Genomic DNA, 24,389 nt, shown 5'->3' on the forward strand with positions numbered 1-24,389 from the left:
GTCTTTGACTCCTTACAAGGTGTCGGATTCGATGTGGGGGCGGGCTTTCGGTCAGCAGTGTCCGTAAGGAGCGCGAATGTGCGCGGGACAGGGAGGCATCAGCAGCAGCACGCCTCGGTGAAGGGTTGGGCGAGGCCGGGCGATGAGGCCAGGCGAGAGCCCCTGTGTTGTTGCACCGCTGTCTAGGTCCTGCGGGTAAATGGAGAGCATGCAGAGAAGGCATGCCATGACCTGAGAATCTGACCACAGTTGAAATTTGCCCCCGTGCTGATTGATGGATATCTGCTCCGGTACGAATACGGCCTTGGTGATTTGGACCCCAAAACTTCGTCTCTGTGGGCGGCGGGGAACAGCAAACGGGCAAGCCTGAGCAGTTGCAAAAGATGCTCACCGGTCTGGTTGGGGGTATCCAATTGCTGGCCATTAACGTCGTGGCAAACCTTCCGGACCGTAAGCGGCGCATATGCCGTCTTGGCTGCCATGGCTGCCGCTCATTTGGTCTCTGGGGTCCATAGCGGGGGGACTGATGTGAGATATGAGGTGCAGTCATCCAAAAAGTCGAGAGTCGCGGGCTTGCAGCAGGTTCATGGAAAAAGATGACGAAGACGATCCGGCTCGGGTTGCGAATGATGTCGCTTCTACCCGGCCTGCTCCTAGCTTTTACGTCGCGGCTATGGGGTTCGGGTAGGAACTGTCGACAAGAGGCAGGTACACATGCACGGTAGTAGCAAAAGGGAAGGAAGAGGGATATTCATGGTCTTGTTTGGGGTTACACAAGGCAACTTGAAAGTATCATTTGCTGCAACCGCGATCTGCAACTGGTTACGTCTGCGCCTGGAGAGAGGAGAGTAGCACGGCCCCCAGTATGGTAGGAAGATATTAAAGTGGATTTGCTTACACAGTAGGGCGCATGATGCCCATGTATGGCAGGGTATCTCGACATGGCTTCCCGTCTTTTGGCATGGAGACGAAAGAGTCTGTTCTTTTCGTCAGGGAAAGTCCGAGGCGAACGTGAGATAATGCGACGAACCGGTCAAAAGTCTTAGAGGCCAAGGTACCTTATGTGATGTACTTTACGGAAAGAAAAGGTACGACTACGGCACGAAGAGACGTACCTATCGACCGATGACATCCTGGACCGTTAGGTGCCTACCTCAAGTACTAAGGTACCGTAGGTGCGAACGTTTCTGTACTGCATACCCGTTCCAGAGACGCCCGTGCTCACCGTTGTATACCGCCATCCCGACGCTCCGTCCCGCCAAGTTCCTGCGTAACCTCTGACCTCGCGCCTACTACCCACGGCTACCTTAGTTGCTTACCTTCCCTTCGCCAACGTCTCTCACCGCAACACCAACACTGCTTACCTTGCCTTACCTTGGACAACTACTGCGTTACTGCGTAGGTAGCTGCCTCTCAATGACAGGGTTGCTTCGAAACAACCTGCAACCTCCAACAGTCGCATCCTACAGAAATACAACTGGCTCCAATATTGCCCTCATCTGGCCAAGCTCGCTGACCGAGGCGTCAGAAGCGCCTCATCCCTAACATAATCTACGCAGTAGTGCCATCTTTTACCTGCTGTTCCACAAACTGGTTACGCAAATACCTCGCAAGAATCCTTCTGTTCTCTGGCCCCGTCACATCCTTCTCCGAGGTCCAGTGCTTCTTACAAACCTCCACCTTGGTGCGCGAGATCATTGTCGCCTCCACTTCTGACCGCATGTTTTGTTCAAGACCACGGTGGCCGAGGTGTCGATTCAGGTCTCATGACTCCTCACTGCACTTTGGTCTGGTCACTGACATCGTTCCAGGTCCGCATCAACACTGCCTACAGACCAGAGGTCAGGACAGACTGACCGTGTCCGGGCCTTACAACTCTTCCCAGTTATGTAACGTCTCTCCCTCGTTTGATCAAATCATCCGAGCGACGACTCTGCTCGCCATGTGTCTTTCGGATTTCTCGCTCTGTACCTCACATATCATTATCAGTCGCGGCCCGATGTCTCCACAGCCGAGAGAGGACCGAATGAACCTGGGCATGGGCATCTCCCCTGTTTGTGCCGCCTTTTCGTCGTCCCTTTTCGTCGGTAGGATTCTCCCGGTAAACCCTATTTTTCACACCCCGACAAGCACACAAACTCCCCCCAAAGCCGGCCCTGCTAGAACTACGCAAGCCTCCTATATTTCCTGGGACCTTCTCCTTTCAGCGGGCCTGTCCAGGGCACTTGTTGGTCGGGAGCTCCAAAACCATGGCCACGGATGACAGGCGACGATAGCAAGCCGCAAGCGGGCTTCCACTAGTAGCGGCGACTTTACCTGGACGAATGATCGAGGCAGACCGCATACACCGATAGCTAATATTGTTCCGTCTTGACTTCTCTCCTTGGCAGACTGGACCACCTTCACCCGCTGCCGTGGGGGCTTCGCGACCTTCCATGACAGCGTAGTGTGCCTTGAGGTCCAATCTATCGCAGCATGGGCTTGGCTCTGTGTCACCTTTCGGCCGTCATGTGTAGTGGCGTCTGCTTACCGCAGTGCCCATCTCACCTCACCTTACGGGATACCTTACCTCGAGGTGGTGGTCACTATACGCCGCGCGCCGCACGCCGCATGCCGGACGCCAATTTCGTCTGCAGCAGCGTTGTGTAACCTTCTCTAATAACCCTCATGTTGCTAAGTGGCACTTGCAAGGCTCGGTTGGTGGTCAGCACATCGAGGTAAAAGATCCGTCCGTCAACGCTCCGTTATGCCCCCTTCCATCCATGATCCAAGAGCAACTTCATCCAGAGTACCTAGTAAGCTAAGGGTGACGGACGCATTACCGCTCCGTACCGCGCCGGTTACATTGGATCCATCCGTCCATTCATCCTTCCCTCCCTCCCACCATTCTTCATTCCATGGGTACACACACACACACACGTACGCACGCGTGCACACCTCTCTCTATCCCTACAACCAACTTGGTTATTGCATCAGTCAGACGAGTGTCCCCCAGACCAGGAACCACAGAGCCCTTGATTTGGTAACCTGCTACAAAGACCCACCACCCACGGTGAGGAATCTTGGAGGGCCCTCGACCTTGACCGCTGGGCGTCTTTCACCTCGTGTCCTACTCGTTCTGACATACCCATTCTCAAGTTATGCATCTGCTGATGATGCCTCCATGCATATCCTCTTTCAAGATTTCCCCCTCCATGTTGCCCATCTGTCCCCATCTTTGTAGGAAATCCGGCTGACTGGCTGTGTTGTGCTGTCCCTTCGGCCTGGTCGTGCCCTCGGCCGGTCGCCTCTGCTGCACACCCCACTCTCTCTACTGCCCTCATGCACTTCCTCCCACACCTATCAAGTTAAAGATCTCTGTCGAGTCTATCGTCCTCTTAGACGCGGCCCTGCTCCCAGCCCTTTGAGGTATGTGTAACCAATCCTCACGTTTGTAAATATGTGTCTTCTAACATTTAGTCTGGTTATTCCCTCAAGACTTGCTTGCCCAGGTGCCAGGTGCCATCGAGTTGATTGACGTTTAGTCTCCTTGAGCAAGTTGAATGACAACAATAGTCAGCGCTTCGCGACAACATCGAACAGTCGAGGATATATTCCTCAATCTTATCTACTTTCGACATTTATCCTGGTCTCTTCTGTTGTTCTAGCAACGCAGAGAACACACCGAACCATTCCAGCTCACGTCTTTTTCGCCTTGACGTGCCCTAGTGCTTATCGTCTTACATCTGGCCCATCACTCAAATCTTCTCTATTCAACAAGATCTCTTTAACCAGCTAGACACTGGGCCAGCAGACGATTGCGCTTCTGGGTCGGCCCATCGTCAATAGCCGCAGCTGTCGTGCGCTGGCTCGTAACATCGTGGCAGAGTGGACCTGGCGACGGGACGAGCAGCAAACGAGTCGTCTCATGCCGTTCGCACGGAATCCCTCTTACACGGGCCTAGTAAGTCCAAAAAGCCACCGCTTCCCATCTGACGCTTACTCACCTTACACGGCGCTAATCTGTGTAACCGCGCGCTGACTTGACATAGGGATGAGCTGAAGAGACCGCAACTGACCATCTCCGCCATGAGGTATTCTCCGGAAATGCAGATCGATCACCATGTCACGTCTAAGAAAAGCCCAAAGTCTACACAAACTACCCCAACCATGTTACTATGGGACCGACAAGACTGTATCCCCCTGAGAAGAATTCTATCGGAAGACGACATAATCGTCCTGCTCACGCCTGTTGTTGTTCCTCACAATAGATTCGCAGACAACGACAAGGATCCCTTCGAACCGTTGGGCCGTGCCATTGCTTCGCGGCACTCATTGGTCCGCCATGTGCCATATACGAAAAGAGGCGGCATCACCAACGTTCACTACGAGTTCATCAAAAGGGCAAAAGCAATCGTCTTTGTCATCTCTGGAGCTCATGTAGACGATGATGTCTCGCAAATCGACTTGGCCGATGCCGCACGAACAATGGCAGACGAGCGACCGCAGATCATAGTAGCTTGCTGCAACCTCCAAATCCAGAACCTCCACGTCGACCACTTTGCTACGCTTGTGCAAATCACAGGCTACTCGCCATCTGAGCTAGAAGCTGCTGCTTCCATCATCTTTGACGACGTTCGTCCACCTACCATCAGCTCAGTTCCCGTACAAAACCTCATCATCGCCCCAAGAACTTGGGATGTCGAAGTCTGCGGTATAGACATGGGCCCTATCCATCAGTTGTGGACGGAATGCCTTCCACCCAAATTTCATCTTCCGCAGTACCAGCTTGTCCTGCTCCTCCAGAGAGATGGCTTTTCCAGGCACTATGTCGTGCGCGAACCAGAAAACAAGCAGATTGTGGGCTTCTGCGCTACATTTACCACGTATCCAGATGGGGGGCAAGAGAATCTGCTCGGCTCGGTAGCCGTATTGATTGTCAAGAACTCATATCGCGGAAGAGGTGTCGGATTAACACTACATAACTATGCCCTTAAACAGCTCCAGAGAACCCGAGGCGTCAACAGGCTGCAACTGGGATCAGCCTTTCCGCGTCTCTTGTACGGCGTGCCGTCTGATTTCTTCTCACGAGACTGGTTTTCACGACGAGGCTGGAATATGGATGGGTTCCAGCCTGGCCAAGGACAGGAGGTCTCAGACTGGCTCCTCAAATTCGAAGACATGCCCGCAAAGAGCTTTTCGTCAGCTGGACTGACTTTCAGGCGATGCGACATGATGGAGTACCACCAGGTTCTAGCAATTGTCAGTCGAGACGTGGCTCGCAAAGATAATATGGGATGGTACGACCAATACTGCAACCTGGACGGCACACCTCACATTGAGGATGTCGTCCTCGGTCTGGAAGGTGACACTATCGTAGCTGTTGCTTTGACCTATATTCCCAATTCTGGGAGTCCAGCCGGCAACGACCTGCCGTGGGCGAAAGCCATTGGCGCGGATGCGGGGGGAGTTACCTGCATTTGCATCATAGGTTTGTAGTCACGCTAAACATATCTAGTGGATTTTCCTGCTGACTCTTGTTTCAGATGACCATCCCGAAATGGTGAACAGCCGGGACTCTGTGATGATCAGGCTGCTCGATATGTGTGTCAAGTTGTTGGCTGAGCAAGGCATGCGACAACTGTTCATCGACGGCATGAAGGGAGGGGACGACGGTTTCCAATCTCTGGGTAAGTGCGATGATTGTGCGAGAAAGCGTCCTACTAATTTGGCTGGAAAGGTTTCCGACAATGGGCGCGGTACAAGGAAGTTTGGCGAAAGGTTTAAGTTACGTCTTTGAATCCCATCGGCCAGCAAACACTACACCAGGATGCGGTATCCCACGCTTCACAAGATTTGCAGACGTTACTCAGCAGTCATTGGAAATCCTCGGCGCAAGATTGCAGACCGGAGGATTTTAAATCCCGAAACTATTTTCCACCTACAACGATGGACTCAATCCATTGTCGACCCAAGCTGATGAAACATTAGCAGCTCGTATTGGCTCGTATTGAAGGAGGCCTGGATAGTCAAATCGGCACCAGCCAGCAACGCGTATCGAAATCGAGGAACTGCTGCTCGAGATACTGCGTATTAATACCAGCAAGAGTTCCTAAATTCAGCAACGGTGTGACTTTTTTTTCAATGCGACTTCAGACAGAGGACTTTTCAATTGTCAGCAGAGTACCCAATCGCGCTTCTTGGCTTGCTGACCATGTCTGACACTGGCACATCATGAGCACTCGTGGCACCTATCATGGCCATCCCTTCGGATCTAGATGCTCCTTTTCGGCTCTGCTCAAGTCGAACATCCATCTACCACCCTCCACAAACTCACATTCCCCGCGCCACGTTTTATCCATTGTTACATTGAGATCAAAGACACGCGTGTAGCGCGATCTTCCTTCTGAGTCTTTGCTGGGCTACATATGCATGAAGCTTGACGACAGTAAAAGGGTCCAAGAGCACAAGGCACGTCGGACTGTTCAAGCACGTTGAACAGCTAATTGGTTCATTCGCAACTTTTGGCCTTGTTCCGACTATCCCGATGAAGACGGACCGCCCAGCCCCAAGACTTCCTCTTGACCATTTCGATTTCAACAGAGGCACAATCTCAGTCAGAGGGCATTCCAAGTATCGAGTTGAACACACAGATAAGAGCTCATATCACCGGTGCCGATCAGACGCCTTTTGGGCAGCTTTTGAAGCATGATTCTGATCTTCACATTGTCACCCGCAATGAGTAAGAGGCCATTGACGCCCAACTGACGATCACGAAACATGTCGCTTCCAATCGTGCCATGCACGTCCCATCGGTACGCTGCGCCATAGGATCATGGTGTTGGCACCGTCGATCACGCAGACCGAATACCGGGGAAACTTGTCTTGAATAGATTGACCCTCGAGCTCAAGGCCAGCTGAAGGAAGAGAGGACTCAATGGTCCGACATATTCCAACACACAGACCCTCCGGCTTCCATTGCATAGTACCCGGACCTAGGGTATGCAAAACTGCAGACTCCTCCATGCCTTGACTTCCTTCGACTAAGGAGCTCAAGGGGGGAGAGAAACTCGGTGGATTGTTGACCGGGAGCAGCCGAGCCAAACCGACAACTCCTTTAGCGTCCGGCATCCCGGTCATGTCAGCGGGGTTGTCTCCGTTTCACGGCCCAACCAGTCCCTTCGAGTAATATGGCAAGTTGGCAAATGATAACCAGCCGACCACCCTGGTTCCCCAGATCCCTGGTCACAGGTACCGTCTTTTTTGGTGTCAGAAATGCACGTTGGATCACACCCAGAAAAGGCTTAGTAAATTTATCTTGTTAAGCAATCGCCCCCTCTCGCCTAAAGTTGCCGAGTAACGAGTAAACATGCCCAGCTTCCGCGCAGCCTGATATAGTATCCGGCGCAAAGCAAGGTAAAGAAGTCGACTCAACGCCGTTTATCCCCGGGAAGCTGACCATGATTACACTAGGATTTGTATCCGTATCAACTCGACGAGCTTCAACGCCCTACAGCTTACAACTCCCGCCATCTAAGTGGTCTTGTATGGAGATGAATTTACCTGAGGCGTACATAACGGTGGCCGTATAAACTGGCCCACTCCTGCCTGAACGCCTACCGTGAACTGCACGTCTGACGAATTCAAATTGCTGTTGGCGCAGAGTAGTGTAGCGTAATAGGCACACTTTGCTGACATGGTCGCAAAGGCAGGCCCAAATTTTTGGAGACGAATCTCTTTTTCAGACCCCAAGCGGCACAGCCAAGGTCGGGAAATCCCCGTAAACCTCGGGCGTCGTCGATGTTGTGCCTCTTACTCTCACCGCCGATCCAAGCACGTCTTTTGATGTAAATCATCAAGAGCCATACCCAGCTACAGCTCTATCAAGCGGACGGTGGACCAATGCGTGTGTGTATGCGTATGCGTGTGTGCGACGGACTTGTTTCTTCTTCGCGTTTACCGAACGCACCAAGAAGGCTATCCTATCCCAGCACAGCACAAAACTGACGAAAAGCTGACGCGCAGGAGCGCAGAAAAAAAAAGCCAGGGATTAGAACTTGCAATGGGCTTATGGGTGAGAAAAAAAGGAGGGGAGGGGGAAAAGGTGGGCAACACCGCCGCCGCACGCCGCCGCCGCCGCTGCCCTTTGAGTGACCGCCACGAACACACCACAGGAATTTTTTCGGCAACCCACTGGATCATCTGCTTTGTGCGACCAGAGACTTTGAAAGGATCGGACGCTTGATGCGGCAAAGCGGGCACGACGTTATCGGCTCTTTATTTACGCAGTAGGTAGTATAGATGACTCCCTATCACCGTCGATTCAGAGACGCCATGGTTAGCTAGAAGTGCATGAAGAAGGTCTATGGAAGGAGACTCCGATGGTAAGCTGGCCGGTGGGCTCGGATCTTGTGCCGCTGTCGAGTTTCCAGCTGCCTGCCTCCTCTCCCTCCCTTCCCCCCAATTCCAAAGGGCAAATGTGAATCGGGATTGCTTTCCGTCTTCAGCTCTCTTCTGGCAAGTGTATACCCCCGACTTTCCAGATCCCGAGGAGCTGGGAGCCCTGACTATGTCGCTCGGTCGTGGGACGTAATGAGTCGTTGGACAAGGCCTGTTTGTCTTCAATATCCAGATCCTCGAGGCGCGCCTTTCACGTGAGGTATCTGCCCTTACCCAAAGTTGTCTATCTTCTGAGATGCGAGATCGATCTGTATCTTGGCCTCTCAAACAGAGCATACACACAAGAGGGGACCTGCCGTCGGTATGATGTATCCAAGGATGGAATCGGAGGGTGCCGAGCAGCCGAACGCCCTTGCAGGACGTTGAGAGCTGAAAGCGGACGACGGCATGGAGTGTGCATATGCGTTTGTCTCAGGAATCGTGATGAACGAGTCAGTGCCGGAGAGTAAGGTAGGTAGCCAAGTCAGTTTGATTGATCAAGAGGTACCAGGTGCAAGGAGACCGTCATCACTTGAGGGATTTGATGTGAAGCTGGGAGAGAGATGGAACTCCTCCCTTCCCAGGTTCTCATGGATCCGAGTGGTAGTCGCTCTCGCCAAGAGAAAACGTTGGACAAAAGATCAAACTTTTTGCCCTGTATACCAACCCGCCAAGACGATGTTATCTTTCGCTCCAAAGTGATCAAATGGAAGCTGTGAGGATATCCGTCTTGGCGTCGTATGCCAGAGGATTCTGATAGAGAGCTCTAGAAATAGATGATGGTAGCTCACTATGGAATCTTCAAGCCGTCAAGGGGGAAAAAAGTGAGGCATTGAGGAAACCCTCGACGAAGGGGCGATATACTACCGCGAGTCTAGTAATGTTCAAATGGTATCGAAACTTAATTCGAAGCAGGGGTTGTTAACAGGTCAAACAGAGAGACCCTCATGAGGATTAAGATACGGCTTAATGTAAATGTAGGACATCCCCCGCATCGAACAGAATAAGAATGAAGACATGTGGACGGCTATGTATTGTTGCTTCGCAAAGTTCTCACTCCCAGAAATTTAAATGTTGGTTTTGCTACGGAAGAGCAATTCGAATTTCTTGAGGGCAGAGTTCCATTTGGGATTTTACCTCTGATACAACGTTCCAGCGCCAAGCCCCATAGACCAACGAAAAACGGTGTCGATTCGGTACGAACCGTATAAAACAATTGGGGTTTGTTACGTGACACGATTGCCGACCTTTTGGCAGCCTTGAATCGAAATTCTGGGTCTGGTAGAGTTGAGCCGGTAGGGTGCTGAAAGTGTTCTTCATCGCGAGTTGAGTCTGGTGGGGAGTGCCCCAGGGTGATTCAAGGCGCTTGATGCGCTATATACGCTTTTGAAAACAGCTCAGTTTAATCCACCCGTAGAAGGCTTTTTTTAAAAAAAAGGTGGCGGTCTTATCTCGAAAGCCACGCTCTGCGGAAGAAGAAAAACCTTGTCCTACCACCTAAGAGATCTAGAGCGGTGGAAGGGGGGATTAGTGAGCCAATGAGCGCCGTGATGGATGAAATGGGCTCGGCGTCGGAGGGGGGTGCGGGCGGTATCACAACGTCGATTTATACAATTTTGACTTTTTGGACCACGGGCCTAGAACGTGGTCTACCATATCTTGGATCGATATCGTTGTGTACTACCTACGAGTGTGATTGAAAGGAGGGGTAGACGAAGGTCTGCGAGGTAGCTTGTACATTGATCGTGGGGATTTTGTGGCGTTTAGCTTTTGGGGTTTGAAGTCTGTGGCATTCTTGGCTTCCGTCTCAGGTGTCCTGTATACTTAATCCTATAGACGCCTTGATGGTTTCAGCGGGCATTGCTTTTTCGAGATAGTCCGAGGCATAAAGAATAGGCATTGCGATTGACGCTGGGATGGAAAGCTGTAGAGCACGCCTTCTTGGTCGGTGTCTTGTCGCTTGGTCGAGCACCATTGCGGTCACGGAAGTTGACGGTGGACGCTCTCTTCAAGTCATGGCTAATTGGAGTGAACTGAAAACTTAGCTTTGTACACTTTGGCCATACGCCTACAAAGGTATGGTTGTGTGTTAAAGACGGTATTATCCTAAGGAGAGGCGAAATCGGCAGACCTGCTATGCGAATCGTGATGCGAGTTTCTGTTGTTATTATAGTTGCCGCTAATTTTGACCGATACTTGGAGTCTACACATTCTGTGGAGAAAGCTTGATGATGTTCTTTTTAATTGCGAAAGATGTCAGTAGTTTCCCCTTCCTTGCAGAGCCTATTGCGCCGGGTTTACATGGCGTTTTCCTGAGCCATGTCGCCGTGGAGTTGGAGTCAGTGGCTCTGGAGAAGACCCAAAAGAGGATGCGATTAAACCTAGCACATCGCTACAAGTTGGGAGTCTGAGTCGACCCGGCGGTTATTGGTATTCAGGTGATAAAGATGGAGGCATCGAAATGGGTAGTCGGATCACGTCGCGATATTCTGATGAAGTGTGATCAAATATCATATACTGATCAAGAGAGCACGTAAGAGAAAGCGACACTCAGAGAGCAATATTAGTAGAGAACGAAACGCCAAGAATCACACCTTCCACATGTGAATACGGCACTGGCCTTGTCTCTGAATTCATGGCGACATGTCCGCATGGCTTGCGCCTAAAACCGATGTTCTGGCCCAAAGGACATTGAAAGAAGGCATACCTAGGTAAAAGCCGAGTGCCGAAGAAATGGCCTACTGGTTCTAGATGGCGGGCATTGGCCGAGAATGACCGTCATCGAAGTAGTCGACCCCTCGATCGTATATGTTCTGCACGTCTATAAAGATGCATCGATTGTTGATCGATTGTGGTGGCTGTCAGCCACCGAAAGGCTAAAAATGAGCATGCGAAATACTAAGCAGGCATTTATCTACTACCACTTCGGATCCTCCAGGTGTTCATCCACGGACTCGGTGATGCGCGACAATGGCTTCGGAATAGACAAGCTACATTCATTGTCTCCGTAGAGCTGGGTCCCCTGCGATCGAGTCCATTACGGCCTTGCCAAGTATGCCTTCGACGAGCGTCTAAGACGATGTGGCGGAAGCGTAACTATACTAGGAGATCGGGTTCGAACGCTGCTGAGGTACTACCCAGATGAGTTCGGCTTTCCAGTACTTGCTCGGATTAACTGGGCCGGGTTCATGACTGTTCTACGAAAGCTGAAGCTATATCTTCACTCGATCGCGATGCTGTGTTATGACTGATGGTCTCGCATTCTCTCCATCATGACAGGGCGGAAGCGGAACCCCATTGAGCGATTCACGTCGCTACTGTATCTTCTTCCTTGGCATATGACCTTGGAAGAAATTGAAAAACTGCAAAGCTCGCTAGCTTTTCGGATTCGCAGTGGGCAGGGGAATGTGAAAGTCAGACTTCTCTACCGTTTGATGGGCTGACAGCTGACTCGAGTATGGTGCTTCGTTGTATTCCCTCATCATTCCGAAAGTGTGAAATACGTCAAATCGTGGTTGTCAAATGCGCTCGATTTGTTCTTCACAGTACTTGGTTCTCGCCTCGAAGTTGATTGACTTCGCTGCCGGGTCGCACAAAAGACTCTATCGATGTTGTGGCAACTGTGTGGTAACGCGGCATCTCAAGTTTTGGAGTCGCAGTCACTACCAACTCGTAACAGTAGCTTTCATTGATTTTGCAATCTTCTGTGGAGAGAGCAGAGCAAACCGGTCAGGGAAATCGATCGGATAACCTGGACCGGTAAAGAGATGATGACGCGAACAGCGTTGATTTTCAGGCGCCAACGACATTCTGTCCAACTTTCAATTCCATAAGAATGAAGCCTCGTTGCTGTGTAAAAGTAACTTAAGCGCAGCCGCCTCGTTTTTAATGGGGGCCATGGGCCAAGGGCCAAGTCAATGATGGTACGAGTCAAGAGCGAAGTCACACAATACACGCATCGGATTACATCGTCAATGAGAAGTGGGAAGGGTCTTTCTTTCGTATCAAAGTAGCCTACACACAAATGGGGACTCAGAGGATCCCCGTAAATCATTGAAGAGAAAGAAGAAAAAAATGACTTTTGATGGTATTCGAGCCCAAGGATCCGCCGACACCCCTTTTACCCCTCGCTCCTTTTTGTCAATCAAGTCGTCAAAGACTCCGTATGTTTTGAATTTCGTTTGTATTCTCGTCCGCCATTAGGTTTCGTTTCGAATTTGTGCCCACGCCTGCTTTTTCGTTGTAAAGTAAGATTTGAAATGTCCGTGCTTTATGCCCACTTGGAGAAGTCGACGGATTCAACCAGAGCGTCGAGTCCGTTTGCTGGTGAGACTTCCGTGTCGTTGGTGGTGGTAGAGAGCATAGAACTCCGGTGGCTGGTCTGCTCGCTGGTGCTCGTGAAAAAGGTTGCGACCGAGGACCGGCGCAGACTGCTGAAGCTGTCGCGTACATTGGCCGCAGACTTGGACGCATCTGCGCCTTGTGCTATGAGGTGATTATTACCCAGGACTGCGCCGCCCAATGACGAAGGCGGCGGCGAAGGTGTCGAGGTACTATTCAAGTGGCTCAAATGAGGATGCGACGATTGGTGGGTGCCGGCAGTGTTGTTCTTGGGGCCGTGTTTGTCTCTCAGCTTCTTGATCTCCCTGAGCCTGTTGCGCCAAGAACTGACATGCTCGCCACCCTCGCGGTTTGCCCACACCAGACAAAAGACAGAGGCATTGAGGGCCAGAAGCCGGATGAATCCTGGTAGAGCCCTCAGGCTGACCATCTTTGTCTCAGAGGCCGGCGAGATTTCGGGAAAGCCGGGTTTGCTCATCACCTGTACTTTGTAAAACGGGGGATGCTTCCCTTCGCTCGGCGGGTTTTCTCTGATAGTGAGGAACGATGCTCTCGCCTCTGGAGTAATGACGATGTTGACGTAGTTGAACTCACTCGGGAACGTGTCAAATCTGAAGGGCATGCCAGAGTCGTTGAAAATGATGTTGACAAAGTCATTGCCAATGTGCCGCTTTTTCATAATGACTTGAGGGTCCCGCTCGAGGTTGGTGGGCATTTGTGTGATGACATGGAACACCATTTCGGTTACCTTGTCGCGCCAGCAAAAAGTGTACTCGCCATCGGTGTCGTACTCTCTGTCGAGTCCTTGGGTATTAAATTTGGACCCTTTCAGCCTCGTCAGAGCGCCTAGACCGTTGAGAAAAGCCACATAGTCGCTGCTGCCCGAGACGTTGGCAAGAATCTCCGTCTCTTCTGTTTGGCCTTCACCAATGTACACCACTCCAACCTTATGTCCGTCTACGGTGGAGTTGCGGTCAAAAAGACGAACCGTTCTTTGGGTCGGTTCATCGTTGGGGAGAGGAATAGGCCGGGCAGTATCCTGCGTTTGAGGAGTTGAAGTCATCAACTGCACCATCAAATGGCTGGGAAGGATATTGTTGTTCGTCACTTGGCCATCTCTCGAGACATCAGAAATGTACTGGGCTTGGTGGGCTGGGCGTGGTCGGAAGTTCTCGTGCACAATGTAGGAGGACGTGCCCGATGGTTGCCGCTTCGTTATCTGTGACCACCCGGTCGTCGTTGATTGCTCAATTGTCACAATACTGTTGCCCATCAACCATCTTCGCTTCAAAATCTCCCCGAACCGCTCCTTAGTAAAGAGAAGGTCCTCAGAGGACTCGTCGGCGTCAGCGTAGGCGACCCTTTGCATGAAATCAAGCGTGACAAGGGCTTGCTCTTCAGGATTCTGTCCACCGTCAACGTCGCTGAGCAGATTCTTGGCAATCCAGCCGACATGGTTGGCACGATCTGGAAGCTTCAGGGCCAAGAACCAGAAAGTGATGACGTGGTACGCCAGAGCATACACATACTGAGGCAAATCGTCTGCAGCATTCGGATGTAAAAGGTCCGAGGTGGACCCCGTCGGTGTTGCTGTTTCGCTGTGTAGGCTGCCTCGTTGGGTTTGCTTCTTGTCGCGCACGTACTGGAGATAGCGAACGCAGATTCCAAACACGATGCGGTACTCGTCTTCTCGGAAGTTGACATAGAGGTTTTGCATTCTGCTCAAACAAGCGAGGAACTCCAAAATGTGCATTGCGACGTGGGGCTGTGTAATGATTTGTGCCATCTTCTGCAACATCTGCACCAACGTTTTGCTGGTGGACAGAGGCAGCTCGTGGCAACAAATTGACAGCGCGTGAATGCAATACTTTGCGCATCGCTCCCAGGTCGAAATGCCCTTGACAAATGCTTGCACGATCTCGTCCTCTTGTTCCTTTTGGAAGTACTCGTGGTAGCTGAGAATCATCGTCAAGGTGTGGAATAGACAGATAGCGACATCAGCGCGTCGCAGGCTTGTAGAGTTTGGCGGCTCTTGGAAGTTGTTCGTCCTGATTTGCTCGCATGTTACTCGCCGAAGCTCTTGAATTTGCGGCACCGCACTGCGGAAAATGGCGTGGTTGGTCAATTGCGAGGGCAGGTGAACCAATACCATGCTGTAGACCTCCCATTCGCTGCCGCTTTCAATGATGCGAACGATCGTGTCAAGCCAAGAGTCCATGTTCAATGCGATCTGCTTCGTCTCCACGGCGGATGGTTCGCCTTCTTCGGTGGCCTCCGGCTCTAGGTCCTCGACGAATGATACCAAAATAGGGCTCGCAATCGCCGATGGGGACTCAGGCAATGCCTCAGGGTCAGGCAGCGCCCAAAGTTGTTTGTACGGATAGGATGATTTTGCCCCGCTGGCGGAGCGGATCGGAAATACTCTCTCTTGGGTTCCCGAGCTACTGAAGGATATTCCTCTCGTAGATCGGGAGACAGCGCCCATATCGGCCCTACTAGGTCTTGAAGGTTGAGATGCGTCTTCAGAATGCTTCTTCGCCCGAGAAGAAGCTGTGTGGAGCAATGCTGCCGCGAGACCGTCAGATTCTGTGTCGCTTATCAGGAAAACTCGATTTGCCCAATCCGCTCGAAGTCGGAAAAGTAGCTTCATGGCAGTCAGCCGGGCATCAGTCTTGCAATGGCTTGTTTTCGCGATATTGACCAGTGTGTCAAACAGTTTGAGGGTCTTGGGTCCGTCCAAATTCATACAACGCATGAATAACTTGACGTATCCTCTTGTCACGACTCCGGAAGACGTGTAACTCTTGGGAGGAGTCACTGTTTCGCCACCTACAGGAGTCGTTGGGCGAGACGCAGACGAGGCGATGGGCGATAAGAGACGATCATTAACAACAATTGTTCTGAGCGTGTCCGTAATGTAGTTGAAGAGCTCCGGATCTGAGGAAACGGCGACAGAAACCATGAAAGCCACTACAGACTCAAGCACCAGGAGGTTGGTTTCATCGGCAATATTGTTGAGAAGGTCCTTGATCAGATTCGGAACGCAGTCGTCGTCGCCGAGCCCTTCGCCAATAAGGTCCAGCATATCATAGGATTCTGTTACGGCCTGGAGAGATAATAGGCGGGTCTCTGAGCTGCGACTCCTGTTTGCGTAGAACTCTTTAAGAACCAAAGCCAGATTCTCTTCCCACTGCAAGTCCGAAGGCGAGCAGCATCTGAATTCCTGGAAGTAGGTGAGAACGCAGCGCGCTGCCGAGTCTGGAAGTCTAGTGTGGATATCGATGAAGAATCTTATGATGATCTGTCGCGGAATGAAATCACCCGACTTTTGCGCGGCCAACTCCTCCAGGCGCGCAATGAGCTTCAGCAACTCGATCCCTATTGCGCCATCTGGACGATCCGGCTCATTTGCGAGGGCAACCATCTCGCTGTTGACGAGAATGCCCGACGGTGCCTTTTTGGAGCATTCTGCGGCAATGTTCAAAAGTGTCGACCAATCCTCCTCAATGATCAGATGGTGGATGTTACCGGCGCCATCCCGGAAAAGAGAATTGATCAGCTTGAGAACAGCACAATGAACTCGGCCGGAGTCGGTGCTGTGGACAGCTGCGACCAATCCATCAAGAAGGAGTGCAAAAGGCACGGGCGGATATCCCTTCTCCGTGCTTTTCGTCAACAGCTTTTCCAGAACAGCCAACACGCCCCGAATATCTCTCGTGTCTTTCCCCTTGCTGATTCCATCCGCTGGAAGATTCCGTAGTAGGTCTACAAGCACCCTCACTGCTGCAGGGCCGTTGTGCGATTTTAGGAGAATGGATATTGTGTGCCAAGCGATCTTGGACAGGCTCGGCACGAGGCAGAAAATGGAACCCAGAACCAGGACGCACTCCTTGAAGCTTGCAGTGGGCAAGGCACCGAACGTTACGATGGTGTCAATGACGTTGATGGACGCTTTCAGATCCTCTTCGATGGTCGTGGTAAGACAAACGGCGACCAGGACTTTCATGAGATCAGTCATGGACTTTTCGTTGGCCACGTTGGAGCTGAACTTGATAATGTCGCCGATGAATTTGAAGAGCTGGTGCAGGTTCTTCTCTTCTCCAGCGGCAGAGTACCTTGCCTTGCCAGCGTTCTTCTTGGCATCACGGCTAGCTTGCTTTCTTGCCGCTTTGACTGCCTGGTAGGCTTCGCGAAGCCACACTTCAAGTTGCGGAATAACTTGGTAGTCGAACCCAGATAAGTCGCGGCCGTGGGCAGTGAGGTCTTCAACTGCAGCGAGTTGCAGATGAAAGTCGTTGGCGTGAGCCGGGGCCTTGAGAGTTTCAAAGAAACTTTGACGCTCCAGATCGGTAGAGGCCTTGTGCTTGACGCATTCTGACAAAAGTTCCCAGCCAGCAATTCGCTCCGCATCTGATTTGTTGGACGCAATCATTGTCTTTGCAACATCCCATATTTCTAGCACTGGGTTCATGGGGTGTTCCGCGACGGCAAATCTGAGTGAGTCGGCAGCAGCAACACGTTCTCCGACGGAGCCGTTGCCGTTTCTCAGCACCTGCAAGGACTCCATATGGTTCGGCGACCATCCGCCGAGGGTTGTTCGAGTGGCGTTGACGTGGTCGGCAATGGGCGACAGGATTGAGGAAGCGGACTTGAGGCTCGGCGGAGGGGATTTGGTCAATTTGGCGCCGGTCAGACCCTTGAAAACGCTCGCCAGGCCGCTCGGGCGACTCGAGTCTGGCGAAGAGGGCGCATCTCCTGGCGAAGGTGACATGTGCTCGTCGGTGTGATCGGACTCGGGGTGATTGCTTTTGGGCGAGACTAGGCGACGGAGCATGTTAGCTATGTTGTAATGCAGCAAACTTCATATCGGCTTGAAGCGTCGGACAGCGAAAGTGGGTTGATGTTGTCATCGGTGTTGCGAATGATGAGGATGCGAGTCTCTGGGTGGTCCACAGCTTGCGGTTTGTCGATGGTGAGGAAGAACAGCAACGGTACGGTGTTTGCGGACGACCACCTTACTCACAGGCAGAATGGCTTTCAGATCAGCTGGAAAGGTGGCAGCAGGCAATCAGGGAGGCGCCACGGTCTGATGCACCCCATTCAAGGCGAGGCCGACGAGGCGAGCTGCAGGCAGGCCAGATAGTCGATAGTCCCGAAGTGGAAGTGGGAGGTGGAGGGGGCGGGCTCGCAAAGCGTGTGAGGGTGAGCAAGGCCCCCGGCGCAAATGGAACCAGTTGAGAGCTAGCGAGACGGCGGGAAGAGAGGACCTCGGAATGGTTGCCGATGGGAGCTGACGAGAGAACAATGCCAGTGCCAAGGGTGCGGTGCGGCGGTTCTGGTTCGTAGAGTTGTTGTTGGAGCCGGGTGGGAGGGTTGAGGGTTGATCGGGTTGTGTCCGTTGTGCCAAGTAGCGGAAGTTGCTAATGCGCTATCACGACATCACATCGCATCGTGGGCCTTTGGAGGTTTCGGCGGGTGGTGCAAGTCGTAGAAAAAGTGACGGGGTGGAAAAGCTGACGGAATGCTGATCCCATGAGTCGGGTGGCACATGGGGTGGAGGTAGCAGGTGCGCAGGTTTTTAGGGGGGCAGAATATGCGGCAAGTACCTGCAGCAGGAACCAACAGTTCGTGGGCGCTCACCTCAACCTACCATAGGTTAGCTTGCTTTGTCCCCCCGACACGGCCTGGAATGTGTGTGCAGTTCCCCCGTTGTAGGTACCTTACCACCTTACAGGTACTGCGTGGCTGCTGAAGGACCTGTAGGATTTAGCCCCACTTGGGATGGCCAGCTGATCCTGCTTGTTTCGCACCAATGTTGTTCCGTTTGCAGAGCTATCAAGGACCTTACTGCTTTGACAGTGACGGCATGCGCCGGCGTCAAATGTATAAATGACGGGAGTCTTGGGGGATACTCCGGGATTTGCCCCATAATAATCGGCACCGACCCGGACCAAGATCATAAGTTAGGCATCCAACGGCAGAGGCGCTCCATTGCCCAGTCCTCCTGTTTCTATGCATCTATTTGTAGACACTATCATACCTATTGTGCAACTGTCCTCTACAGGTGGAAGGTGCAATACTCCGTACCAGCGCAAAAGTTGGGCGTGTAGCAGAATTTCTTTCGAGCCATGACGCTTCCTAGTGTGATCCGAACTCAACTAAACCCCTTGACGACCTAAGGTAAACAGCCAGGGAAGGTAAAACACTATCTTCAGCAGCAGCTTTGTCTCTTTGCCGTTCTGCGTCAAGCCTGGCGGATGCTTCATTCCAATCGCCCTACCTGAGGTCTCTCCATCTTCTGTAGCGCACAGACCAATCGCACACTTGCCCCGGTGCCTACTGCCTAGGGTACCTCAGGTGCCAAGGTGTTTGCCTACCTATACGTACCTTAAAGGCAGACTGTAGGTACCTCTCCCTGCAGTTTTTCCGACAAAGCTCTCGGTCTCCTTCGGCTGGCGCTTGTCAGTGTCTGTCATTGTCGACAGCCAATGATGGAAAGCGCCCCACAGCACCTTCCATCTCTTTTCCATAAGGTCAGCTAAGGTACAGTACAAGGCAGCCTCGTCCCCCACAGCAACACTCCCCCCATCCCAAAAAGTTCAGCGCAGGCAAAAGAAGCCATCACTACAACAAATTTCCACCGCCACTCCTCAACCACACACTCTCCCGACGTTGCGAACTCTGTCAAGATGGCCTCCCAAATGGGCACCATTGCCCAGCTGCTGGATGCTACTTTAGATCCCAGCACTCACAGAAAAGGTACCACCAGCGCCCTCCCATTGCTGTTGCCGTTGCCGTTGCCTCGTACCCCGCCAACCTTGTTTGTATGCTAATAAACAAACGTGAAAAACAGCCGAGCAAGCCCTCAAGGCAGAGGCAGCCAAGCCGCAATACTCTCTCAACCTCCTCAACATTGTCGCTTCAGATTCTCTTCCTCTCAAGACCCGGCTAGCCGCCGCCTTGGCCTTCAAGAACTTCATCCGCTCCAACTGGGTCGATGCCGATGGCAACTACAAGCTCCCCGCCGATGAGGTGAACACCATCAAGTCTCAGCTCATCGGGCTGATGATTTCTTGCCCACCAACCATCCAGACCCAGCTCGGCGATGCTATCAGCATCATTGCCGATTCAGATTTCTGGGAGCGTTGGCAAACACTGACCCAAGAGCTCGTCGAGAGATTTTCCCCCGTCGATCCCAAGGTCAACATTGGTGTCCTCGAAGTCGCCCACTCCATTTTCGTCCGCTGGCGTCCTCTCTTCAGAACAGACGAGCTATACACTGAGATCAACCACGTCATCAGCACATTTGCGCAACCCTTTGTGCAGCTGCTTGTCCAGACCGATGAGCAAATCACAAAGAACGCCCAGAACAAGGATGTCCTCAAGAGCTGGTTCGAGTCTCTGAGCCTCATGATCAAGATCTTTTACGACCTGTCGTCCCACGACATGCCCCCCATTTTCGAGGAGCACCTGGCGTCCATCTCAGAACTGCTGCACAAGTACCTCACATACACGAACCCGATCCTGGAGACCGACGACGATACCGAAGCTAGCGTCATCGATACCGTCAAGGCCGATATCTGCGAGGCTCTGGAGCTCTACACACTCAAGTACGACGAGGACTTTGGAAAATACACGGAGCCCTTCATCACCAATGCCTGGAATCTGCTCTCCAGCACAGGATCCGAGACCAAGTACGACCTTTTGGTCAGCAAGGCTTTGCACTTCCTGACCGCTGTCGCCGGCACTTCGCAGCACTCGGGTGTCTTTGCGGACGAGAATGTTCTGGGCCAGGTGGTCGAGAAGGTCATCTTGCCCAACGTTGCCCTGCGCGAGTCTGATTTGGAGCTGTTCGAGGATGAGCCTATCGAGTACATCCGCAGGGATTTGGAGGGCTCAGACACCGACTCGAGACGCCGGTCCGCGACCGACTTCTTGAGAAGACTTCAGGAAAAGTACGAGCAACTCGTCACTGGTGTCGTCTACAAGTACATCAACCACTACTTGGAGCAGGGTAAATCCGACTGGAAGGCGAAGGACACGGCGGTGTACCTCTTCATCTCCATTGCGGCCAAGGGATCTGTTACCGCCGCTCAGGGTGTCAAGACGGTCAATTCATTGGTCAACGTCGTGGACTTTTTTGAACAGCATATTGCTGCGGATCTGATGGCCAGCGGAGGTGTTGAGCCCATCTCCAAGGTCGATGCTATCAAGTACCTGCACACATTCCGCAGCCAACTGACAAAAGAGCAATGGAAGCTGGCGTTCCCGCCCCTCATTCAGAACCTGGCGTCGGACAACTACGTGGTCTACTCATATGCTGCGATTGCGGTTGAGCGTCTGCTGTTCCTGTCGGACGACTCGGGCAAGGTCATGTTCCCCCGCGAAGACATCCAGCCGTTCGCCAAGGACTTGCTTGAGCATCTGTTCAAGCTGATTGAGAAGGAGAAGACCCCTGCCAAGCTGCAGGAGAACGAGTTCTTGATGAGATGTGTTATGAGAATTCTCATTGTGCTGAAGGACGGTGCCGCGCCGCTGGTTGAGGGTGTCCTGACACACTTGGTTGCCATCACAAACATGATCAAGCAGAACCCTAGCAACCCGCGCTTCTACTACTACCACTTCGAGGCCCTTGGCGCTCTCGTCAGATATACCTCATCCACGCACGCTGCGCTTTTCAACCAGAAGCTTTGGGAGCCATTCAACCAGATCTTGGTTGAGGACGTCACCGGTATGTTGACCAGTGACACAAAAATGACTTGGCTAACGATGGTACAGAGTTCCTGCAGTACATTTTCCAGATTCTGGCCCAGCTCTTGGAGTCAAGCCCTCCGGATGCAGTCTCGGACAACTACAAGGCTTTCCTGTCCCCGCTGCTCGAACCGGCTCTGTGGGACACTAAGGGCAACGTCCCAGCCTGCACCAGACTTTTGTCGTCCATCATCCCGGCAACTTCCGCTTTCATTGTCTCCGAGAACAAGTTGGAGCAGATCCTCGGCATCTTCCAGCGTCTCCTCGCTGTCAAAAAGTACCAGTTGTACGCATTTGACATCTTGGAGGCAGTCGTCAAGTCATTCGAGCCGTATGTCAATCCCTTGCCAACAGACCTTTTGAAAGTTCCATACTAACTAGACTCAGTGGGGTTACTGATCAGTACTTTGGTACTATCCTGAACCTGCTGTTCGCCAAGCTGCAGGGCAGCCCGCCGGATTCGCTCAAGCTTCGCTTCGCTCGATTCTTCCACCTCGTGGCGTCCCGAGTTGAGGCTGGTTTCGGTGCTGATTACTTCATGAAGCACGCTGAGAAGATTCAGGAGGGCATCTTCGCCAAGGTCTACCCTCCATTTGTCTTGGCCGAGACGGAAAAGCTTGCACGACCTGTCGACCGTAAGCTCGCAGTAGTCAGTCTTACTAAGACTCTCTGCGAGTCGCAGGCCTTTGCGCAGAAGTTCGCCAAGGGCTGGGCCAATACATGCAAGATTCTTCTTGCTCTTTTGGTCAACCCTCCGGTGGTGTCGGCCGGTCTGGGTGACGAGCTCATTAACGAAGCTGACGTTGACGATATCGGTTTCGGCCTGTCCTACACTGCTCTCAACACCTGCCGGCCGATCGCGCGTGACGACTACCCAGAGGTCACGGCGGTGGCTCCCTGGGTCAGCGCGTACATCAGCTCCGCGAACCAGCGTCACAACGGCGCGATTGTCAACTTTGTCAACACACGTCTCACACCAGAGCAGCAGCAAGCACTACAACAGTACTTGCAATAGGAGATGCTACCAGGCGGTGGATTGGGGTTGCTGGACAATTATGCGTGGTCCACGGCCCATAGTGGATGGCAGAGATTCCAATAGGAGGAATACGTGAATGAGTGCGGATGATGCTAAAAAAAGACGCAGGAAAGAAGCGTTAAGAAGACACAGTGGGAAGGTGGGAAGGGAAGAATTCACCCAGACCGGAGACTGGGACACGGCTAGGCGTATGCGGTGGAAGAAATATCATGAGCAAACACTCGATTCAGGCTTGCTGGATGATTAGCATTGGGTGACAAGCGTCGTCCCCCTTTTTCGAGTATCGAGGACTAGAAAAGCAAAAAAGCATTTTCCGTTTCCAATGTCTCTGGCTGATAGCTGATGATTCTTCAACTCGTGTTTGCAATTTCGCAATGCACTTACCCGACTTAAGTCTCAAATGATTAGAGGTTATTGATACCCATGAAGAACAGACCTACCGGCGCCGACCGCCGCAGGTTCCGCAGTTCCACACCGCTCCGGCTCGATCGTCCCGACTGGGGGGAGGGAAGTGTATGTATCCGTAGGTGGTAGGCTCGCATTCAATCCACAGAAAAAGACCCCCCTCCCTCCTCTACCCGGTCCGGTCCAGGGCAAGACTCAGTTGAATGACTTACGTACCCCCCTAGTACCCTCTCGTGACCCCCTTGCCTCCCCTTCCCCCCATCGTTCTTGCAGTGTAACTCCCGGGCGGTGCCGTGTTGCTTGCAATCTGCCATTATTCCCGGCTGTGGAGAAAGAAGAAGGGACGCGGAAAGAATTACCACCACCACCACCCCTTGCTCGCGTCGTATGTAGTATACGGTGGGCGGAACGGTGGATGATGATGAAATGTCCTGGGTGTCGTGACAGCGTCGCAACTCCCGAGATTCACTCGCAGAAACCAATGAGCCTAGGCCAACGTGTGGTCTACTCTCTTGCTGGCACAGTAGGTAGACAGGCCGGTTCCCTGTTTCCGTCATCGGCGCCGCCGATTTGGTCGTTAGACTCTGTTAAACACGAGGGTTTACTCTACTATAGCAATCTATCCGTAAGGTAGTTGCGTATACCGTATAGTGCCGTATAGTCCTTCTGGAAGGACTAGAAAAACTGTATGCTCCACAAGCAACGGAAGTTCCAGAAGGAAAAAAGGGGGTCCGGGAGCGGCAGAAGAACGCAAAGAAAGAAAAAAGCTCGGGCGCGCCCGAGGTCCGTTTGTCTTTGCCTTCCAATATGCCGTGTAAGTTTTTGTTGGCAGGCAGATGTAGTTGTGGAGAAAACTACTTGGATGTTGAATAAGTAGCAGGAGAAGAAGAAAAAGTTCTTCAGCGACTATCTGTATTCCGTACAAGGTCAAATTCACCGACATTGGCCCTTTCGACTGATTTCATCCCGCCCCTGGTTCCTCTTCCCAGGGCTCCTGGCCTGCGATGCCACAGGTCAGCAAATGGGGTGGTAGTGGCGACTGGAACTACGGATACTGCTTACTCTGATTTTTCTCCGCCCTCTCTCTCGTCGGAAACAAGGCCTGTCGGAAACAAGGCCTTAGAGACACAGAGTCAGAGGCCTGTAAAAGGAGGTTTTCGTCTCGACGGGGGCGTTGAACTCCACGTACCTTTTTCCTTTCCCTTCTAGGATTCCAGATCCTCTCCGAAGTGGGGGGCTTGCCGAGCCCGTTGAGAAAGACTGGGGTGTCCTGACCCACTGATTGTGTTTGCCGGGGGGTGGGAGTGTTCGCCCGGCAGAGTACAGACGAACACCCAATAAAAAGGACCCTGTTTTTCTCTGTCATGACGATATGGGACCCCTGGGTGGACGAGGTTGTTCTGCTGTGGCACTGTGGACACTGGGAAAACCGCAAACA

The 24,389-nt window shown here is 52.4% G+C and overlaps 3 protein-coding genes across 3 annotated transcripts; 2 read left to right on the forward strand and 1 right to left on the reverse strand.

Moving 5' to 3' along the window:
• Positions 1 to 4,149: 4,149 nt before the first annotated feature.
• Positions 4,150 to 5,766, forward strand: CABS01_11406 (acetyltransferase; the record flags this gene model as incomplete). The annotated part of the gene is made up of 3 exons (XM_060544761.1): positions 4,150 to 5,470; positions 5,526 to 5,669; positions 5,720 to 5,766. The coding sequence occupies 3 exons, from the start codon at positions 4,150 to 4,152 to the stop codon at positions 5,764 to 5,766; spliced, it is 1,512 nt and encodes a 503-aa protein (XP_060397583.1).
• A 6,922-nt stretch (positions 5,767 to 12,688) lies between these two features.
• Positions 12,689 to 17,593, reverse strand: CABS01_11407 (uncharacterized protein; the record flags this gene model as incomplete). The annotated part of the gene is made up of 1 exon (XM_060544762.1): positions 12,689 to 17,593. One exon carries the CDS (start codon positions 17,591 to 17,593, stop codon positions 12,689 to 12,691), a length of 4,905 nt encoding a protein of 1,634 aa, XP_060397584.1.
• A 1,855-nt stretch (positions 17,594 to 19,448) lies between these two features.
• On the forward strand, positions 19,449 to 22,525 carry CABS01_11408 (Cse1; the record flags this gene model as incomplete). The annotated part of the gene is made up of 4 exons (XM_060544763.1): positions 19,449 to 19,518; positions 19,613 to 21,490; positions 21,538 to 21,841; positions 21,898 to 22,525. The coding sequence occupies 4 exons, from the start codon at positions 19,449 to 19,451 to the stop codon at positions 22,523 to 22,525; spliced, it is 2,880 nt and encodes a 959-aa protein (XP_060397585.1).
• Between the last annotated feature and the right edge of the window lie 1,864 nt (positions 22,526 to 24,389).

This window comes from Colletotrichum abscissum, assembly GCF_030869225.1.
Source record: "Colletotrichum abscissum strain IMI 504890 chromosome Unknown Scaffold_31.1, whole genome shotgun sequence".
Taxonomy (NCBI): Eukaryota; Fungi; Ascomycota; class Sordariomycetes; order Glomerellales; family Glomerellaceae; genus Colletotrichum; species Colletotrichum abscissum.